Source organism: Ochotona princeps, chromosome 4 (genome assembly GCF_030435755.1).
Source record: "Ochotona princeps isolate mOchPri1 chromosome 4, mOchPri1.hap1, whole genome shotgun sequence".
NCBI classification, from domain to species: Eukaryota; Metazoa; Chordata; class Mammalia; order Lagomorpha; family Ochotonidae; genus Ochotona; species Ochotona princeps.
This window is the reverse complement of record NC_080835.1, coordinates 83,893,500-83,910,546: the sequence shown is the minus strand read 5'-3', so window position 1 is coordinate 83,910,546 and position 17,047 is coordinate 83,893,500. Positions and strand designations below refer to the sequence as shown.

The 17,047-nt window shown below is 40.8% G+C and overlaps 2 protein-coding genes across 3 annotated transcripts in view; one reads left to right on the top strand and one right to left on the bottom strand.

The window, feature by feature from the left end:
• PDGFD (platelet derived growth factor D) overlaps positions 1-17,047 on the bottom strand; it is a 230,184-nt gene that overhangs the window by 121,301 nt on the left and 91,836 nt on the right. The window lies entirely within an intron of this gene.
• Positions 2,075-3,616, top strand: DDI1 (DNA damage inducible 1 homolog 1). Its single transcript, XM_012926957.3, has one exon. It carries the CDS (start codon positions 2,319-2,321, stop codon positions 3,513-3,515), a length of 1,197 nt encoding a protein of 398 aa, XP_012782411.2. The 5' UTR covers positions 2,075-2,318; the 3' UTR covers positions 3,516-3,616.

The window sequence follows — 17,047 nt, the reverse complement described above, 5'->3', positions numbered from 1 at the left end:
ATTTTTCTTATTGCAGTTGGTACATGGCTCTTTGTTTACACTAAATTGTGTCACTCCCTCCAACACGTTCCAGGTCTAGGTTCTTACGTTAGATTTCCACCATGGTCTCTGTAGCCCCAGCTCCTGGCTCACCAATCTCCACCTCCTGCGATACCATGCTGAGGCTGCACCATTGTCTGTACAAATTTTATCCCATTTCCAGTTGGAGCAGTTTCCAGGATAGGGAGACGCCAGTTGTCCTATATAGCTAGGTTATTGGTGGTACTGATCTTGCCATAACCTTTTGGCTGTTAGGTCTGAGGGCCACATGGACCTATTTTGACCTTTATGATGCCAAAGTTGGTATTATTTTCCCTGTGGGACTAGTGCAATGCACTGAGCTCAATGAGTTTGTTCCCAGCTCAGCACATGCATAGCTCACTGTTGTCCCTGAAGTCTTAAAGATTTTTCCATACTGTACAAAATTGTACCTGATGTGCCACTACTAGAGTTCTTGATCTGCTGGCCATCAGGTCTGAGGGCTACCCAGACCTGTCTTGGGTGGAACCTGTAGGACACCATATTGTTGCAGTTCACTGAGGCAGAAATAAGTTCATGCCCAGCTCAGTAGATGCACAGTCCTGTCCCACTGCGCTTGCCTCCTTACACAAAATGGCTTCCAAATTGGCTCTAGGAGGCGTACTGGGTTGTGAATTCCACTCTGTTCCTATACCATCTTTCTGGGTCCTGCCACTTTGACTCTGCTCCTGATCAAATCAAACAGACCAGCAGAACAGCAAGTTCTTTGTCTGGCTCCACCTCCTGAGCTCCTGGTGAATGTTGCTTCCCACCTTGTTGCTGGTGGAGATTAGGCTGCTACTGGAGTTCAAATCGCCATTTGCTTGATGCTGTTGGAGTGTTAGTCACTGCAACACCACACCATTGTATTTGTTGCTTTCCTGTGTCTGTCAGTCTCCAGGTACCCCTCTGATGTCATTCTGTCCTTTCCAGTTTCCTGGGATGTGTCTTCTCTGATAATCACACTGGCTAAAGTTTCTCAGTCTATTTAAATGTTTCCTTACCCTAATCGCCACCTTGATTCTCCCATGTATTCTTTTCCCCTTTGCTTATTTTCTTCTCCTTTCACTCCTATCTACATTACAACTTCCTCTCTTATTTTTCTTTACTTCAAAGATTTATTTTTACTCAAAAGACATTTATATAGAGAGAAGGCCACACAGAGAGATAGTCCATCTACTGGTTCAGTCTCAAAACAGCTGCAAGAACAAGAGCTGAACTGAGCTGAAGCTGGAAGCCAGGAGCTTCTTTTGGGTCTCCTACATTGGTTTTTGGGCCCAAGGCCTTGGGCCATCCTCCACCACTTTCACAGTCCATTAACAAAAAGCTAGATCAAAATGAAGAAGCTCAGACAGGAACCAGTACCCACAATGGATACTGGCATGGCAGGTGGACAATCACTGTGCTATACCACTGTACTGACCCTATGTCAGAGTTTTCATAAATAAACCAACAATTTCTGTAGTTTGGTATGCTATCACCAAAATTATATATACAATTCCATTGCATTGATGGTTTCATTTTATCCCAAAGTAAATTGAGTCGTTGTCTTTATGTACTTCCTTATGTCTGGAGTAGTTTGTAACACTTTTCACCAGGAAAATGTTATTATTCAATATACAGATTTTCTACTTTTCCTAAAGGAAAATCTTCTATTCATGGCACTAAAGGCACTAACTGAGCAAGCCTTTGTAAACATATTTCTCTCTGATATTGCTATTTTTCCACTTCTCTTTCATCCCTTTCTAGAAACAGATCTTCAACAGTAGGTAGCAAGTCAGATGTATCTTTCCTCACATGCAAATAGCATGATAGGAAATAAGCCCTCACTGTTTGGGGAATTAGTAAAAGTGAATAAAATACATTTCTAAGATGAATCAAGTGAATTATAATATGTTTCTTAAAAAGAGATGAAATTATATTTTTTCATATCCAGTGTAAAATAGTGTATGAAGGTTGGCGTTGGAACCTGATGTCTTTGAAGAATTTTGTTTCCATAGAAATAGGAGTCTAAGTTCCAAACAGCACGCACACCAATGAACTTAGGAACTCAACAATTTACCTCCAAGATCCATGGGGCTCCGCAGCAGGCGCTGAGACTGGGAGGCACCCCTAACCAGCAAGTGGCTAAGCCTCCCTTGGAGGTAAATAAGCAACACACCAAGTCACCAGAAGCCACCACATCATCAACAGAGACCAACCCAGTCAGTGAGTGAAGCACCCAATGCTCTCTGCCCATCTGTCCCTGCTGGACCCATGACATGCTGCTCACTGTGTACTGTGTACGGAGGGACCTATCAGAGGTAACCTTCTCCCTCCAGGTCAGTCCTGACTTTGAGCTCCATGACTTCCGAGTCCTTTGTGAGACAGAGTCCAGAATCCCTGCTGAGGAGATGCAGATCATTTACATGGAGAGACTCCTGGCTGATGACTGCTCCTTGGGCTCCTATGGCCTCAAAGACGGTGATGTCATCGTACTACTTCAGAAGGAAAATGTGGGACCCTGGCCTCCAGGACGTACTCTGAATCAGCCTCGAACGGACTTCAATGGAATTGCAGTGCCTGGGACATCGAACTCTCGGTGGCAGCAACCACCACCATGGGTACCTTCTGCTCATCAGTCCCATGGCTTGGCCTCTGGAGAGAAGATGGTATCTGCTCAAGATCTGAACAACCCTGCCTTAGTCCGTAGCATGTTACTGTCCAATCCCCACGATCTGTCTCTGCTGAAGGAACGCAACCCTTCCTTGGCAGAAGCTCTGCTCAGCGGGAATCTTGAAACATTTTCTCAGGTCTTGATGGAGCAGCAGAGGGAAAGGGCCCTGAGAGAGCAAGAGAGGATTCGCCTCTACACTGCTGACCCATTCGATAGGGAAGCTCAAGCCAGAATAGAAGAAGAGATCCGGCAGCAGAACATAGAAGAAAACATGAATATAGCAATGGAGGAGGCCCCCGAGAGTTTTGGACAAGTGGCCATGCTCTACATAAACTGCAAAGTGAATGGACATCCTTTGAAGGCTTTTGTTGACTCCGGCGCCCAGATGACCATTATGAGCCAAGCTTGCGCAGAGAGATGTAACATAATAAGACTAGTAGATCGACGGTGGGCTGGAGTGGCAAAAGGAGTGGGCACACAAAGAATTATCGGCCGTGTTCATTTAGCTCAGATTCAAATCGAAGGAGACTTCTTGCCATGCTCTTTCTCTATTCTGGAGGAACAGCCCATGGATATGCTTCTTGGACTCGACATGCTCAAGAGGCATCAGTGTTCCATTGATTTAAAGAAAAATGTGCTGGTGATTGGCACCACTGGCACACAGACGCCCTTTCTTCCTGAGGGAGAGTTACCCCCTTGCGCTAAGCTGGTAAGTGATACTGGGCAAGAAGAGTCTACAGACAAGAAGGCAGCAAACACCTTTAAGCATTCATTCAAGGATTCAGGACGGAAAAAGCATTGAAGTAGGTTACAAGTGTGTCATCAACTTAAGGGTGCCTCAGGTCCTGAAAATTATAAGACATGAGTTCACAGGCAATCATTAAAAACATCAGTAACAACCAACCTGGGTGGATTAATCTCAGATGGGTATTCACAGATGCTCACTTCTAGGTCCTGTCTTCACTTTCCATTTCTCTTACTCCACGAACATTGAACCTCACTCTGAGAAGGCTCTTAAGGAAGCAGCAGGCTTCCTGATAATCCCAGAAAAGGAAATCCAGCTTCTCCCTAGCAGACTGCAGGGTGGCTTGTCTCAGCTAACTGGCATTATGCAGACATCCCTGGAAACAGCCACTGCTGCGGAATTTATGAGGAATCAACATAAGTCTCACATCACCACCACTCTTTATATATATATATAATGTGCAGAAACAAATGTCCATTCATGGTTTTCTTTGGGGAAGGCTTTAGAAATGATGGGTCAATGATACTCTTAAGTTGATTAAGACGTATGGATGTCTCTTTCAGGCAGCAGAAGGGCCAATTTCTTCATATTTTACCAATTTCCTTCCCTTAAAATCATCATGCTCCCATCCTCATGAACTATTTTTGTCATGTTAGAGAAAGTGCATTTTCGTCCTACAATACTTACCAAAATTTTTCTCTGTCCCCTAAATTCAAAGAAACTCTGATTGTAAAACAAAGGCAGATAATCATCTTTCTTTTTAAAAATTGTGGTATTTACGGGGTGCTCAAGGGTTGCATGCTTGTAGGAATGTGGAGGGTGGGGGCAGGAAGTGGTCCAGATCCCCTAATGTTCACTTCAACAAGCTCATTTTCTTTAAAAAAAATGTTAGCATATGTAGTAAACTTCTGTTCCACAAATCTTTTTGAGGCAGAGTTTCACTTTTAAAACTGTATGTGGAAATACCTGAATGAGATGATATACAAGTTGTCATTCAGCTCTCCCATCCATTCTGGCATAGCTATAATGTCCTACTGTGTGTGATGGGAAAAGGGGCATCCTCAAATGGCACCGAGAGAAAAGGTGCCATTGCCTTTACCCATCAGATGCCAGGGGAAAGGCTTAAGGAGAAAGATTCATCGGACTTACATACAAGAAATGATAGTGGTTTCTAAGTCAAGAAGTGTCTACGTTGAGGCCCTAGTCCTATATTACTAAGACAAGTCACTTCATCTATTTTCCAATTCATGTGCATTATCCACAGATCATTTAGGCTGGGTGAGCCACTTTCAAAGTGCCAAAACCATGTTATGACCCAGCGTATTCTGTATGTTCTTTTTGCTTTCTAATGGGACTACAAACCACTTTTCCAAAGTCAACAGAAAAAAAGTACTCTTTCCTTCCAGGTGCCATCACTTTACCTTTCATTTTCTTCTGCCTTATAGGTATATCCTTGGTCACATTCTCCAATCTTCTGGACTCAGTGTTAAGATCCATTTATGCAAAATATAGATTTGCAAATAAAGCATGGGAAAATGCAACACCAAATGATGTTCAATGTCAACAAAACTTTAATGTGTAGCCTATCAGGATGACTGATCCAATAATGACAGTCTGAACATCACAGAATGGTTAAGGCAGAAGAAACTTTACATATTATCAAATGATCATTGTTACCATATCTTCTCATTAGGAACATGCCTCTGGGATGGCCATAATGGTTTGAAACAAATCTCAGGTGCAGTTTCTTATTTTAGGCTAAAATCTATTGTTCTTATTTTCTAAATATTGTATATTATAGGGTGCATTTTCATTTTATTTTTGTTCAATTTATAAATTTGGCAGTTGAAAGTATAATTCAATAACACTGCTATCTTTAACAGGTACGTAATTAATTGTCCTTGATGCCCAAAAGCCTACTTTTTCATTGCTTTATAATGAAATGTTGCTTTATTTGTAAGCAATATGTTTTTTTAAATTTGTTTATGTGAAAGACAAAATATCAAAGAAAAATCTTTCATTTGCTGGTTCACTTTCTTCTTTTTGTAATTTTTTACTTTTTAAAAAAGTTTTATGGTACAATTCCATTGACTCTGATATTTCCCTTACCTTTTCCCAAAACTCCCTCCTCCCATAATTTCCTTTAACTTAATGTAGCCTTTTCTGTTGCTTTTGCTAACACCGCAGTCATTCCTGCTGCTGGCAGGAAATCCTTTTAATACATGAAATCAATGTCAGACTTAATATTCTTTTTGTAGGCTTTTAAAAAATTATTTGCTTCCTGCAAAATAAGCTCAGAATCTATTTAAAAATTTCTTTTATGAGTCTTTGGACATAATCCAACTTGCCAAAAATATTACTTGTGTGTGTGGATGGGTAAATTAAAAGTGGCTTTATTGAATTGAAAAGGCATGACCTCAAAAGTCAATAAACAAAGTAAATTAAGTAATGTTTTTATTGATCAATCTTTCTCTAAAATTGTCCTCCAAATTGGAAAGAATTTTAAAATTATTTCCATGGATTTAAAAATTTTGATGTAGTCGTGTGTGTGTGTGAGAGAGAGAGAGAGAGAGAGAGAGAGAGCTAATCAATTAAATTTTAAATGGATTACTTTTGGTAAAAGGCAACATCTTTTGTTTTTCTACTATGCAAATCAGATATATAAGGCACTTTATATATATTATTGATATGTCTCCTCAGAATAAACCTAAAAATTGTCACAATTACCCTCATTTCACAAATGGGTAATGAGATTTAGAAGTAGAAACATTAAAAGGTTAAAAAAAATTTTTAAATACACTACATTTTATATTGGGATTCAGTTACAAAAACACACATGCAATCATAAACACACATATAACAGGGGACTTCAGCTTACAGAAAATGCGTATCAGGATAGAAACTACACAGGAATATCCAAAAATTTTGGCACAAAAACTGCATTAAATTGTTATCTGAACAGGACTTAGTTTGGAGCAGTAAGAAATATAAGACATTAATTTGCTAAAATTAAAAAAAAAAAAGATGAAGAAAACAAAAAACCCTTATCAGAACAATAGGAATTGTGCAAACAATGAAGTGAGAACAAATCCAACTTACAGTGAAGTTTGGGTACAAGAATCCCAAAAGTGCAAACATATGTGCTCTCTGATATAAGACAACATTCATACAAAATACAATATAGATATGCAGGTAAACAAATAAATATGTATATTCTCATAGATGAGCTGTATAATGGAGATTAGCAGACCAGCAAGTGAAGATATATTGCAGTAGGCATCTCTCCCCCAAATAAAAGGAGGATTCCCAAATATTTAAATATACCTCGGCAATTTAATTCTAGATTACCTACCATTGCCTATGCCTACAATGCCATGCTACACTTAAGTAACAGAATGTTAAACTTTAACTATTAGTAAACGACAATACTATTGTATTAAGATAGGGGTAACTAGTGAAAGGGGAGAATGAGGAGGCAAAAATGGGGTAATCCTTATACCTACAAAGCTATATCATGAAAAATAATTTTTATTACATACTATTACATATTTTGTTACAACTGAAAAAACGAATGGTAGAACTATTGATGCTCTATGGAAGGTTTACTGAGATGACATTGAAGAAATCAACAGTCTGAAAATTAATAACCTGTTCTATAAAGGCATGAGAGAATGTTAAAGAAGAAATCTGCCACAGTGTAACTGTCCAAATCAACTTGAGAGGAAGAAGTTCATAAATTCATACCCTGAATATGAATAATTATGAGAAGAAACAACATTGAGCACCATAGACATCTCAGTTCATTTTCTGCAATTCTGACTGAAAGATTAAAGTGGGGCCAACTCTCTGTTCCACCTGAGCCAACACTGTTACAGAAACCCACAGAGCTTCCAATAGCAATGTAAGGCAACGGGAAAAAGATCATGAGGCACCTCTTCCAAGGTTCTAGGATAGGCCATGAAACACGGCGTTCCCTGAGCAGTCCTTATGACAAAGCTCCATCAGGGAGGCTGAAGCGGTCTAGTCAAAGCCAGAGACTGGTCAATAGAAAATGTGTGGACAACAGGCTTAGGAAAGCTGACGCTCCGCATCTTACCAGCACAGTGCTTTGAGACAGTTAACCAAAAGTTAACCAAAGCTCTAGGAATAAAAGAAAAAGAAAAAAGAAACTTCATCAGAGAGATACTGTCCATTTTTTTCTCATCAAACAAAGGCAATTTCGTAGGAATTTTAATGGAAAATCATTAGCTGATCACATTAGAGTCCCAACTTAGTTTCTTCTGTTTCTTCTTCATTTCAAATCTTAAAAAGGTAGGGATGGCATGTATTTTTTTTTCTTCAGCTAATAATGTAAAAAAAAAACCTGATAAGTCAGTTATATCTTCTATTTCCAGTACTATCATTATTTTGAAGATAGGCTAAACATTTGATATTATCTAGAAAAAATGCTTTGAACTTAATGAAGCTTATGCTGTAGAATAAAATCTGTATTCCTTATGTTTATCAATTAATTCCATTTTCTATCAATTGTTCGAAGTCACTGTTTTTTCACTTTTTTAATGGAAAGGCAAATTTAAAGAGACAAGGAGAAACAGAGGGAAAAGCTTCTATCAGTTAGCACTAGGGGCTAATACTGTTAAGTCTAACCACAGAACCACCTGGAGAGTGCACAATCTGGGAGTGAGAGAGACCTGGGAGGGAAATAGTGGGCTCTTCCCTCTTGGGTTACCACTTCCATGGGAGGGCACAAAAAACTAGGACAGGGGCTGGGGTGGCTAGACAGAGGCACTCAACATCCGTGAGGGCTGGATAGTTGAGTTGGTTAGATGGAACTAAGCTTCAATACCCTTTGACATGTACAAGAGCCAAATGGGATATGGGGCAGACTGGACTAGTATGCTACACATACTGGCAAACCATGGTAGGGGGCGGGCCTGGTGGGGGTTATTGTGGGTCGCTCTGACTGGGCTGCAGCTTCCACTGGTTTATGTGAGGGCTGAGTGTGTGCTGGGCAGAACCAGGCTGAACTGCAATACCCATTGGTTCCAGTGGAAGTCAGGACTGAAAACAGAACCAATCCAGCAATTGCAACCACCAGCTGATCGGTGCGATGGACTGTGCCAGGCCCTGTACTTGCTAGTACATACAAAAATCTGGTCTGGGAACACCTCAAAGTCTCTTTTGGGGATCTCCCCAATCGAAATGGTGGACTCAGAACCCTAACCAAGAAAAGACAGAAGACAGAACAAGTCAATCCACTACCTCAGCTATGTGTTGGCAGCAAATACTGGACAAATGGAGACTCTATGATGGACTATGCCAATCAGTGGATTCTTCAACAACCTCATCGTGCTCAGAGTGGCGAGACTAGCAGCGATTCATAACTGGTGAACTATCAAAACCACTTGAGCAAGGATCTCACAGCATGCCCCACATCGGAGACCTGGAATGGGTGGGAGACTGGGTGGGGCATCTCCCTCAATATTCCCTTCACCTCAGACATATGAAGGAAACAATATGGAAATAATAGTCTTACCCACTTCCCTGTAGCCCTTGTACCTTTTAACCCTAATTAACAATGTAAAGATTGTCAAAAATATAATAAAAAAAAAAAAAAAAGAAAAGCTCCTATCTACTGGTTCACTCCCAAAGTGGCCACAATGGCCAGAACCAAGCCAATATGATGTCAGGAGCTGGGAATTTCTTCTGGGTCTCCCACACAGGTGCAGGGTCCCAAGGCTTTGGGCTGCCCTCTACTTCTTTCCCAAGCCACAAACAGGGAGCTGGAAGGGAAATAGAGCAGCCAGGACATGAACTGGCACCCATATGGGATCCTGCCACATGCAAAGCACTAGTCACCCTGCACTGAGCTCACCTTTCATATAAACAATTTAAACAGAATTCTTTAAAATAGGATTAAAATATTTTAACCTTTCTTGATTGACTAGCTTTAAAATGCTGTTTTACTGCTTCAGTCTCCATGGGCACGCATATGGTGCTGAAGTTAAAATTTGTCACATGTGACAGCCATATCTTCTATCAGAGTTCCTAGGTTTGAATCCCAGCCCTGCTTTGAACTGTAGCTTCCTGCTGAAGTATGTCCTGATGGGCAGCAGGGTTAAGGCACAAATAATTCAATCCCTGCCAGTCAAAAAAGAATTCAACGAATTTCTCAGATTCCAGTTTAGATTGCCCTAGCATTGGTTATAGCATGCTGTTTGGAGATTGAGCTAGTGGTTGGAAGACCTCTATCTTTCTAATAAATAAGGCAAAGGTAAAACGTTTTAAACTGCAAAACTGTTTTACCAGATTGTTCAGTTTAAACACTTCTATTCAGATACCATTCTTTCCACTATATAACTTTTTTTAAAAAAGAAAAGCATCTTTAAAGAATCATTTATTGAAATGTGGAGTTACCGAGAGATAAATAGGGAGAAATACACAGAAAGTGTCTCCACTCACTGGTTCACTTCTCAAATGGCTACAACAACTGCAACTTGGTCTAGCTGAAATCAGGAGCCAGAAATCACCTGCGTGTCTCCCACATGTGTGGCAGTGGTCCAAACACTCATGGCCCCTTTCCTAGGCACACCAGCAGGGAGCAGCTAAGACCTGACCTGATGCTACGTGGGAGGCTAGTGACAGCAGCCAACCCAAGCCAATACACTGTGATTTTGGACCCTATGTAGCCTTCTACATCTGGCATATTTAATCCTGGAAATTGGCACAAAAGGTACACAATTATTATTGATACGTTTAACAAAAGTGACGAGAGTATAACAGCGATCAGAGTACACTCAATAATTATTTATTGAGTGCTCATAAAAAAGCACAAGCCCAAGTTTTTATAAACATAAAAATGAGTAAGCTCCAATTCCAGATCCCAAGAAAATGATAACATAGTAGGAGTATAGACTTCTAACCAATTAAGAGCAAAAACTGTGGTCATGAAGTTAGGAATATTTTGGTACAAAAGAGAGTGACTTTTATCTTGGAATGTATTTTATAAAAACGAATCAAGAAAAGGAACAGTTAAAACATAGCTACACTGTCCATCACTGACAGCAAACAATTCCTCCTTTTAAAGATCAGCTTGCTAATATACAACTTCTTTGCCATAAGGATTTCCGACCTAGAGAAGAATGAACAAGTCTTGTTTTATTCCCACCTCTTCTACCACTAGAAATAATAAAGTAAACAACAGGTTATACTTATCCCAAATCTCAAGGCGTTTACAATATGGCTTGGGGTTTCTCTAGTAACTACTGACACATTCATCTTACCTACCTAAAAGACAAGTCAGATTCTTGGCAAGTCATTCTGCAGCAGTGAAGACTGATGTTCCCTGAGATAAACATGATCATGTATTCCTCATTTCTTCTAGAAGTATTGGATCATAAGAGTTCTTTTGTTTCTATGGGCAAATGTGCTTGTCAAAGAGAAAAAAAAACCAAAAAACTAATAGATGTTTGCTTGTGTGACTTCAGCTTCACTGCAGGTACTACACGTTTCACTTTTAGCCAAGAGTGTATTTAAGAATTCCAGTTCTAAGGAGAGTGAGGGTGCTAACTCACCAACATACAACATGCCATAAACACTTGAGTAATGATTACAGTGGTCTAAGATTCACATCAGGAAGTTGTTGGTTAAGATGTTTATCAAGATAACATTCCTAGGAATTCTCTGTTGTTTAAAAAGAACCTGGAAAACCAAGCAGAACAAAGTCAAAGCTGGGTAGAGAGAGAAGACACCAAACATCTGTCTAGGTGAACTTCAGCTGATTCCTCCTGAGCTTACCTACTGTTTTACATGATGGGTGGAGGGGGGTGGGGGGGGGTAGAGAGATTACGAAGCAACTAACATTCCACAATACCACATTAATCAATGGTAAATTACCTACGCAGGAAAACACTTCTCGCAATTTTCATTGGAAAGCTTGGGTCATACTTGCTTTGAAGGCAACCTGTTCCCATTCCTAGGTTCACCTGTTTGAAGCTGTGAACACCCAAGGATCTGTGACTTCTGAGGTCTCCTTACATGAATCCATTTTACATGCTGTTGATACTGGGCATGCCTGGTGGCTCTGGCTCATGCCCTGCAGTGAATATGTTACAATGATCACTTCTGCTTTCTCCCCTCTATGACATTTTTAAGAGACATACTTTTTGTTTGTTTTGGGATTTGGGAGAAACACTTTTAACAGCACAGTTCTCCTCAATTTATAAATAAGAAGGCTTATTTTTAGAATGTCATCATAAAACTCACAACACAGGGCCCATTGTGGTAGCCTAGCAGCTAAAGTCCTCACCTTGCACACTCTGGGATCCCATATGGGCACCAGTTTGTGTCGCGGCTGCTCATTTCCCATCCAGCTCCCTGCTTGTGGCCTGGGAAAGCAGCAGAAGATGGCCCAAAACCTTGGGACTCTGCAACTTTGTAGGAGACCCAGAAGAAGTCCTGGTTCCTAGCTTCAGATTGGTGCAGCTCTGGCCTTTGTGGCCACTTGGGGAGTCAAACAGTGGATGGAAAATCTTCCTCTCTGCCTCTTTTCTCTGTAAATCTATCCAATAAAATAAATACATGTTTTTTTTTTTTTAAAAATCACAACATATTTTTTGTCAGTGCTAAAGTTCATAGGACTCATTGTGGGCCATGTTTCAGATGATGGTGAAAGGAGTATTCTACAATCATTGATATGTGGATATCATATCCAAATAGAATAAATGATGACTACCAACATAAGTGTATTCAGGGTAAATAATTAATAATCCATCATATTCTTACACTATGACATTAATCACTATTCTAAAATCTTACTCTATAAGGGATTCACCACAATGATCTCTTGAGATGAAAGGGAAAACGAATTTAAAGTTGTGTTAATTCACATATACTCCCATTTAAAATTATGCTATGTCTACAAAATCAACACTATTCACCAAAAAATTTCTATTTTGCATTCATTGATGTAATTAAAAATTCAATGCTTTAAGTGTTTGATCATTTCCTGAGACATGTCCAAGGATAAGGAAATGCTGTGTTTCATCTTAACCTTGACAAAACTTTGAAGTTTAGGTAGAGAACAAGAAAAGTTCAAGATAAAATATTTAAAATGATACTACTTCAGTCCTGCATTACAGAACAGAATATAGAAACAGACTTGTTTGTCATCTGGAATGCAAACTACGCTATGGCAGGATCTATTTAAAAAGTCTTTCTGACCACTTGCTGTATGTCACACATCATTTCAGGTGCTGCATTCTCTCAGTGTAACAGCTGCTCTCTGCTGCTCTGTTGATGCTGTGAGGGATAACCAGGCATGTGAGAGAATCTATCACCTCCCTACAAATGAGTGAGTTAGCATTCCCAGGGAAAACGCACCTTGTCAATCCACCGTCAACATATGGCTTATTCTCAGAATAAACATCAAGACCAAGTTTGTGGTGTTTCTCCCTTGACCCACAGTGACACTATGCTCAAATCTCACCATCCTAGCTAATCTCACAGTATAATTCAGCAATTGTAAACAAAATTCTCCTTTTATAAAAATAATGGAAAGACTCTGAGTCTAATACAGTAGGGAAACAACTAGCAATACAAGTACAAGAAAATTACTATAAGGCGGCAAACTATGCCAGTTAAGGGTCTAGCACACGCTGGCACGTGTGAGATATGGGTCTGGTTGGGGAACTTGGGAAATTCCCCTGATGGGCCATAGCTCCCACTAGTGAGCATGTAATTCAGGTGTAGGTGTTGGTCAGGCTGGGCAAGGTGGCTCCACCCTGTGACAAGTGCATGGGTTTGGTTCTGGAGGAGGGTGGATTGGAAAGGGTCAGGTCAAACCTTAGCACACCAACATGTGAAGGAGCCAGGTTGGAGTGTAGGTCATGCCAAGCTAGGTTATCACATGTACCAGTTTGCATAAGCCAGGGGAGAAAGCAGAATGGACCAGGCTAGGCTACAGCATCCACCAGCTAGAGTTGGGACTGGGGGTGAGCCGGGACAGGTCAGGTTGCAGCATCCTATGGAAATGGCCAAGATGGAGGATGGGCTATACCAGGCTGGGTCACAACAAGCACTGGCACATTCATGATCTATGGCTGAGAACAGGCCTGTTTGGGAAGCAAAGAGGATGTCTGACTGGTTTGTGGTTCCCACTGGTGAGCAAGAGAGACAGAATGGGGACAGTGATCCAGGCTGGACATGAACGTAATATCTCAACGTGGGTACGGACTGAATCTGGGGAGTGCCAGACAGGGTTAGACTCCAGTACTCACTGGTACTCATGAGAGCCAGGGTGAATGTACGATAGGGGGCTGGCTGGGCTGGGCTAAGCTGTAGCATCCATCAGCATGAGTTGGAACTGGGGGCAGAATGGGCTGGGTCAGGCTATAGCTCCCAATGGCAAATGCTGAGGTGAGATGGGCTATGCCAGACTGGGCTGCAGCTCCCACAAGTACATGTGAGACCCGGGGAGAGGATTGCCAGCCTGTCCTACTGGGCCATTGCTCCCATTGCTGAGTGTGAAAACTGGGAATGGGGGCAGACTAGACCAGGCCTGGTAGGGCTACAACACCTATTGGCCTGCATGTGAACTGGGCTAGAGGTAGAGCCAGGCTGGGCTAACCAATTGTTTCCACTGGTACATGCATGAGCTAGAGTAAGTATGGGCTTGTCTGGCTTTGATGCAGCATCAGCTGGCAAGTTCTGGGACTGGGGCAAATTCTGTCAATCTGGGCCATTGAACCACCTGGAATGTGCAAGATCTGGGAATGTGAGTGGGCCCGGTATAGAAACTGTGGGCACTCCTCTAACGGGCAGAAACTTCCACTGGTGAACATGAGAACCAGGGAGGGGGGATGACCTGGCTAGCAAGGCAATAACACCCACCAGCATGAGTATAGGCTGAATAGTGGGGTCAATTGGGTTGAACCAGGCTCCAACACCCACTTATGTTACAAGAACTGAATGGGATATGGGACAGATTGGAGCAGTCTGGTGCACATGCTGACAAGTACAGGACTTTAAGGTAGATTATGTCAGCCAATGGACCTTGGTAGGATTTCCTCATTCTTGGATCGGCAAGGTCAATAGCATTTCAGAATTATCAGAACTACTTGAGCCGAACCCTCAGAGTATGTTCCACATCAGGACACTGGTATGATATCGGAGGGCTGTTCTCCATTCCCAGGTACTGATTTGGTTGGGAACCTGGGTGAGGCGTCTCCCCTTGTCTGCTCACCTCCACCCCGAGACACAGAAGGAAGAAGAACAAAATTTGGAAAAAATGCTCTTCCCACTTTCCCCCAACCCTCACTCATTCCCACCGTGATCAACTATGTAAACGTTATCAAAAATAAAAATTAAAATTAAAAAAGAGAAATTATTATAGATGAGTAAATCTGATGAAATAAAAGAAAATGAGGGTATTTTAAGGACAATGACAAATCAATTGGAACACAATTATAGAAATCTTTGTCATTTGGGAAAAAAAAATCTAGAATGGAGCCCAAATAACTGAAAAGTCAAAACTGGTGGGACTATATGGAAAGGTCACATGTATTCCATATTTATAACTTCAGTCATTGATATTTTCTGTGAGGCAAGTGAGATCTGCATAATGTGGTGAAATGTTGAAAGTATACCTCCATATCACACTAACTGTAATCATGAATTTCTGAATTTAAGCCTTAAGGTAACTTTAGCATCTGAGTTTGAAAGTGAATATTTGAACAAAGAAGCAGACATTTTAGAAGAAGCACTGATGGTGGTAAGTAGCACTGAGGTTACCGTCAAGGAGCAAAGTAACATCCAGATGCAAAGAGCATAATGGAAGGTAAGAGCAGACAAATGGGATGAGGCACCACACAGGCCGATTTGCACGAAGCAATATACTCCCAGAGAAAAGAGGTCACTTTCCTCAGTGTCTGGTTGAGCAGAAGCAGCATCAAAGAGCTTTAAGGTAGGGGGTGAGAGCCATGAAGAATCAGGGGGTGGGAGTGAACGGAGGAAAGCTGACCAATTTGCAGCACTGTTATGGGATCAGAACTCTGACAGAGGTCCAAAGAGAATAGAAATCATTTTCTAACATTCAGTGGCCCAGATAGTGTGAAGAAAGGCAAAATGGCCAACTGAGACCTTTGTCTTTCACAGGAAGGAAAATAAAACATCTATCAAGGTTCACTTTCCTAGAATGGAGGAGAAGCAGCACAGAGAAACTGGTGACATCATTTGGGCATTAGGAACACACACAAGCATCATTCATTAACAGTGGAACCAGCTCTTCAATTAGTGAGGAGCCAGGACTGTGGTGTAACGGGTTAAGCCATTCCACATAGATAATGGTTTTAAGTCCTGGCTGCTCCATTTCTGACTCAACCTCCTGCTAATTGTACCTGGAAAATGCAGCAGGTGCCTGAGCCCCTGCACCCATATGAGAGCTCTAGAAGAAGCTCCTGGCTTTGGCCTGGTCAAGCCTTCATTCGTTGCAGCCATTTTGGGGAATGAATCAGCTGATGAAAGACTTCTGTTTTTTCCTGTAACTCTGTCCTTCAAATTAAAATAAATCTTCATAAAAGAGTTTAAAATACTATGAAACATTTTATGCAAAAATGCTGGTGCTATAAGCACCATTCTATCAGAAATAATTGCATAAACTAAAAGTATAGATGGGCAGTTAGAATCAAACAGAAACAAAGATATTCTTGGCTCAAACATTGCCAACTGCCATCTCTTGTCTCCCAGTGACAGAAGACAGTCTCATTATTGTTCCACAGCAACAGGAATTGATGTTCCCTTATGGCAAAGTCTCCCTTGTCAACACCTCACTCTGCAAGGATTTCTAGGTACTTAGACTGAAAAAGTCTTTAGTAATATTAAAGAAACCAGAGTAGTTCTTGCACTTTTCCAGCAAGTATTCAAGATCAAAGAACATTCTAACTATTCTCAGTGACTCATGGTAAAGCATTTATAAAGCATCAGCAAAAGCTCCACAATAATAAAAGGAAGAATATTTTTTAAGGTTCTTTCTACTTTTGAAAAATTCTAAACATATTTCAGGTTGTGAGGAAATGTTATCAAAACACATGTACAACTTTCAAATTTCCATTGCACTATAAAGTTGTATAGTTTATAAGGGTCTAAAAAGTTTTTTGGTCAACAAAATAGATGTGTTAATATACTGTAGAGCATTCTGACAATATGTTAGTGACTCAGCATTCTTCTGCTGTGATGGCATGGTGAACTGGTGAAAGTCATTAGTTAGACAAAATGCAATATATTTATTAATAGTTGGTCAAATGCTAACAGTAAATAGCTTAGGAAACTTCCATATTTTTGATAATGACTAAGAAGCCACTGACTTATTTCAGCAAATGAAAATACAAAATTCACATTTTTGAGGACCATAGAGTCTCCTGGATTCCATATGTGCATTTTACCAGTGCATATCTGGAAGGATTTCTCTCATAGGAATATTTCCTGTGCTTGCACTTTAGTACCCGATATTTAAAAGTCACAGACATTGAGTAGCTCTATTGTAACTATTCTTGTCTTCAAATTGAGGCTAACGTACTGACACAGATGAATCC

Coding starts and splice junctions, on each gene's coding strand:
- DDI1 (XM_012926957.3), top strand. CDS start 2,319: ATGCTGCTCACTGTGTACTGTGTACGGAGGGACCTATCAGAGGTAACC.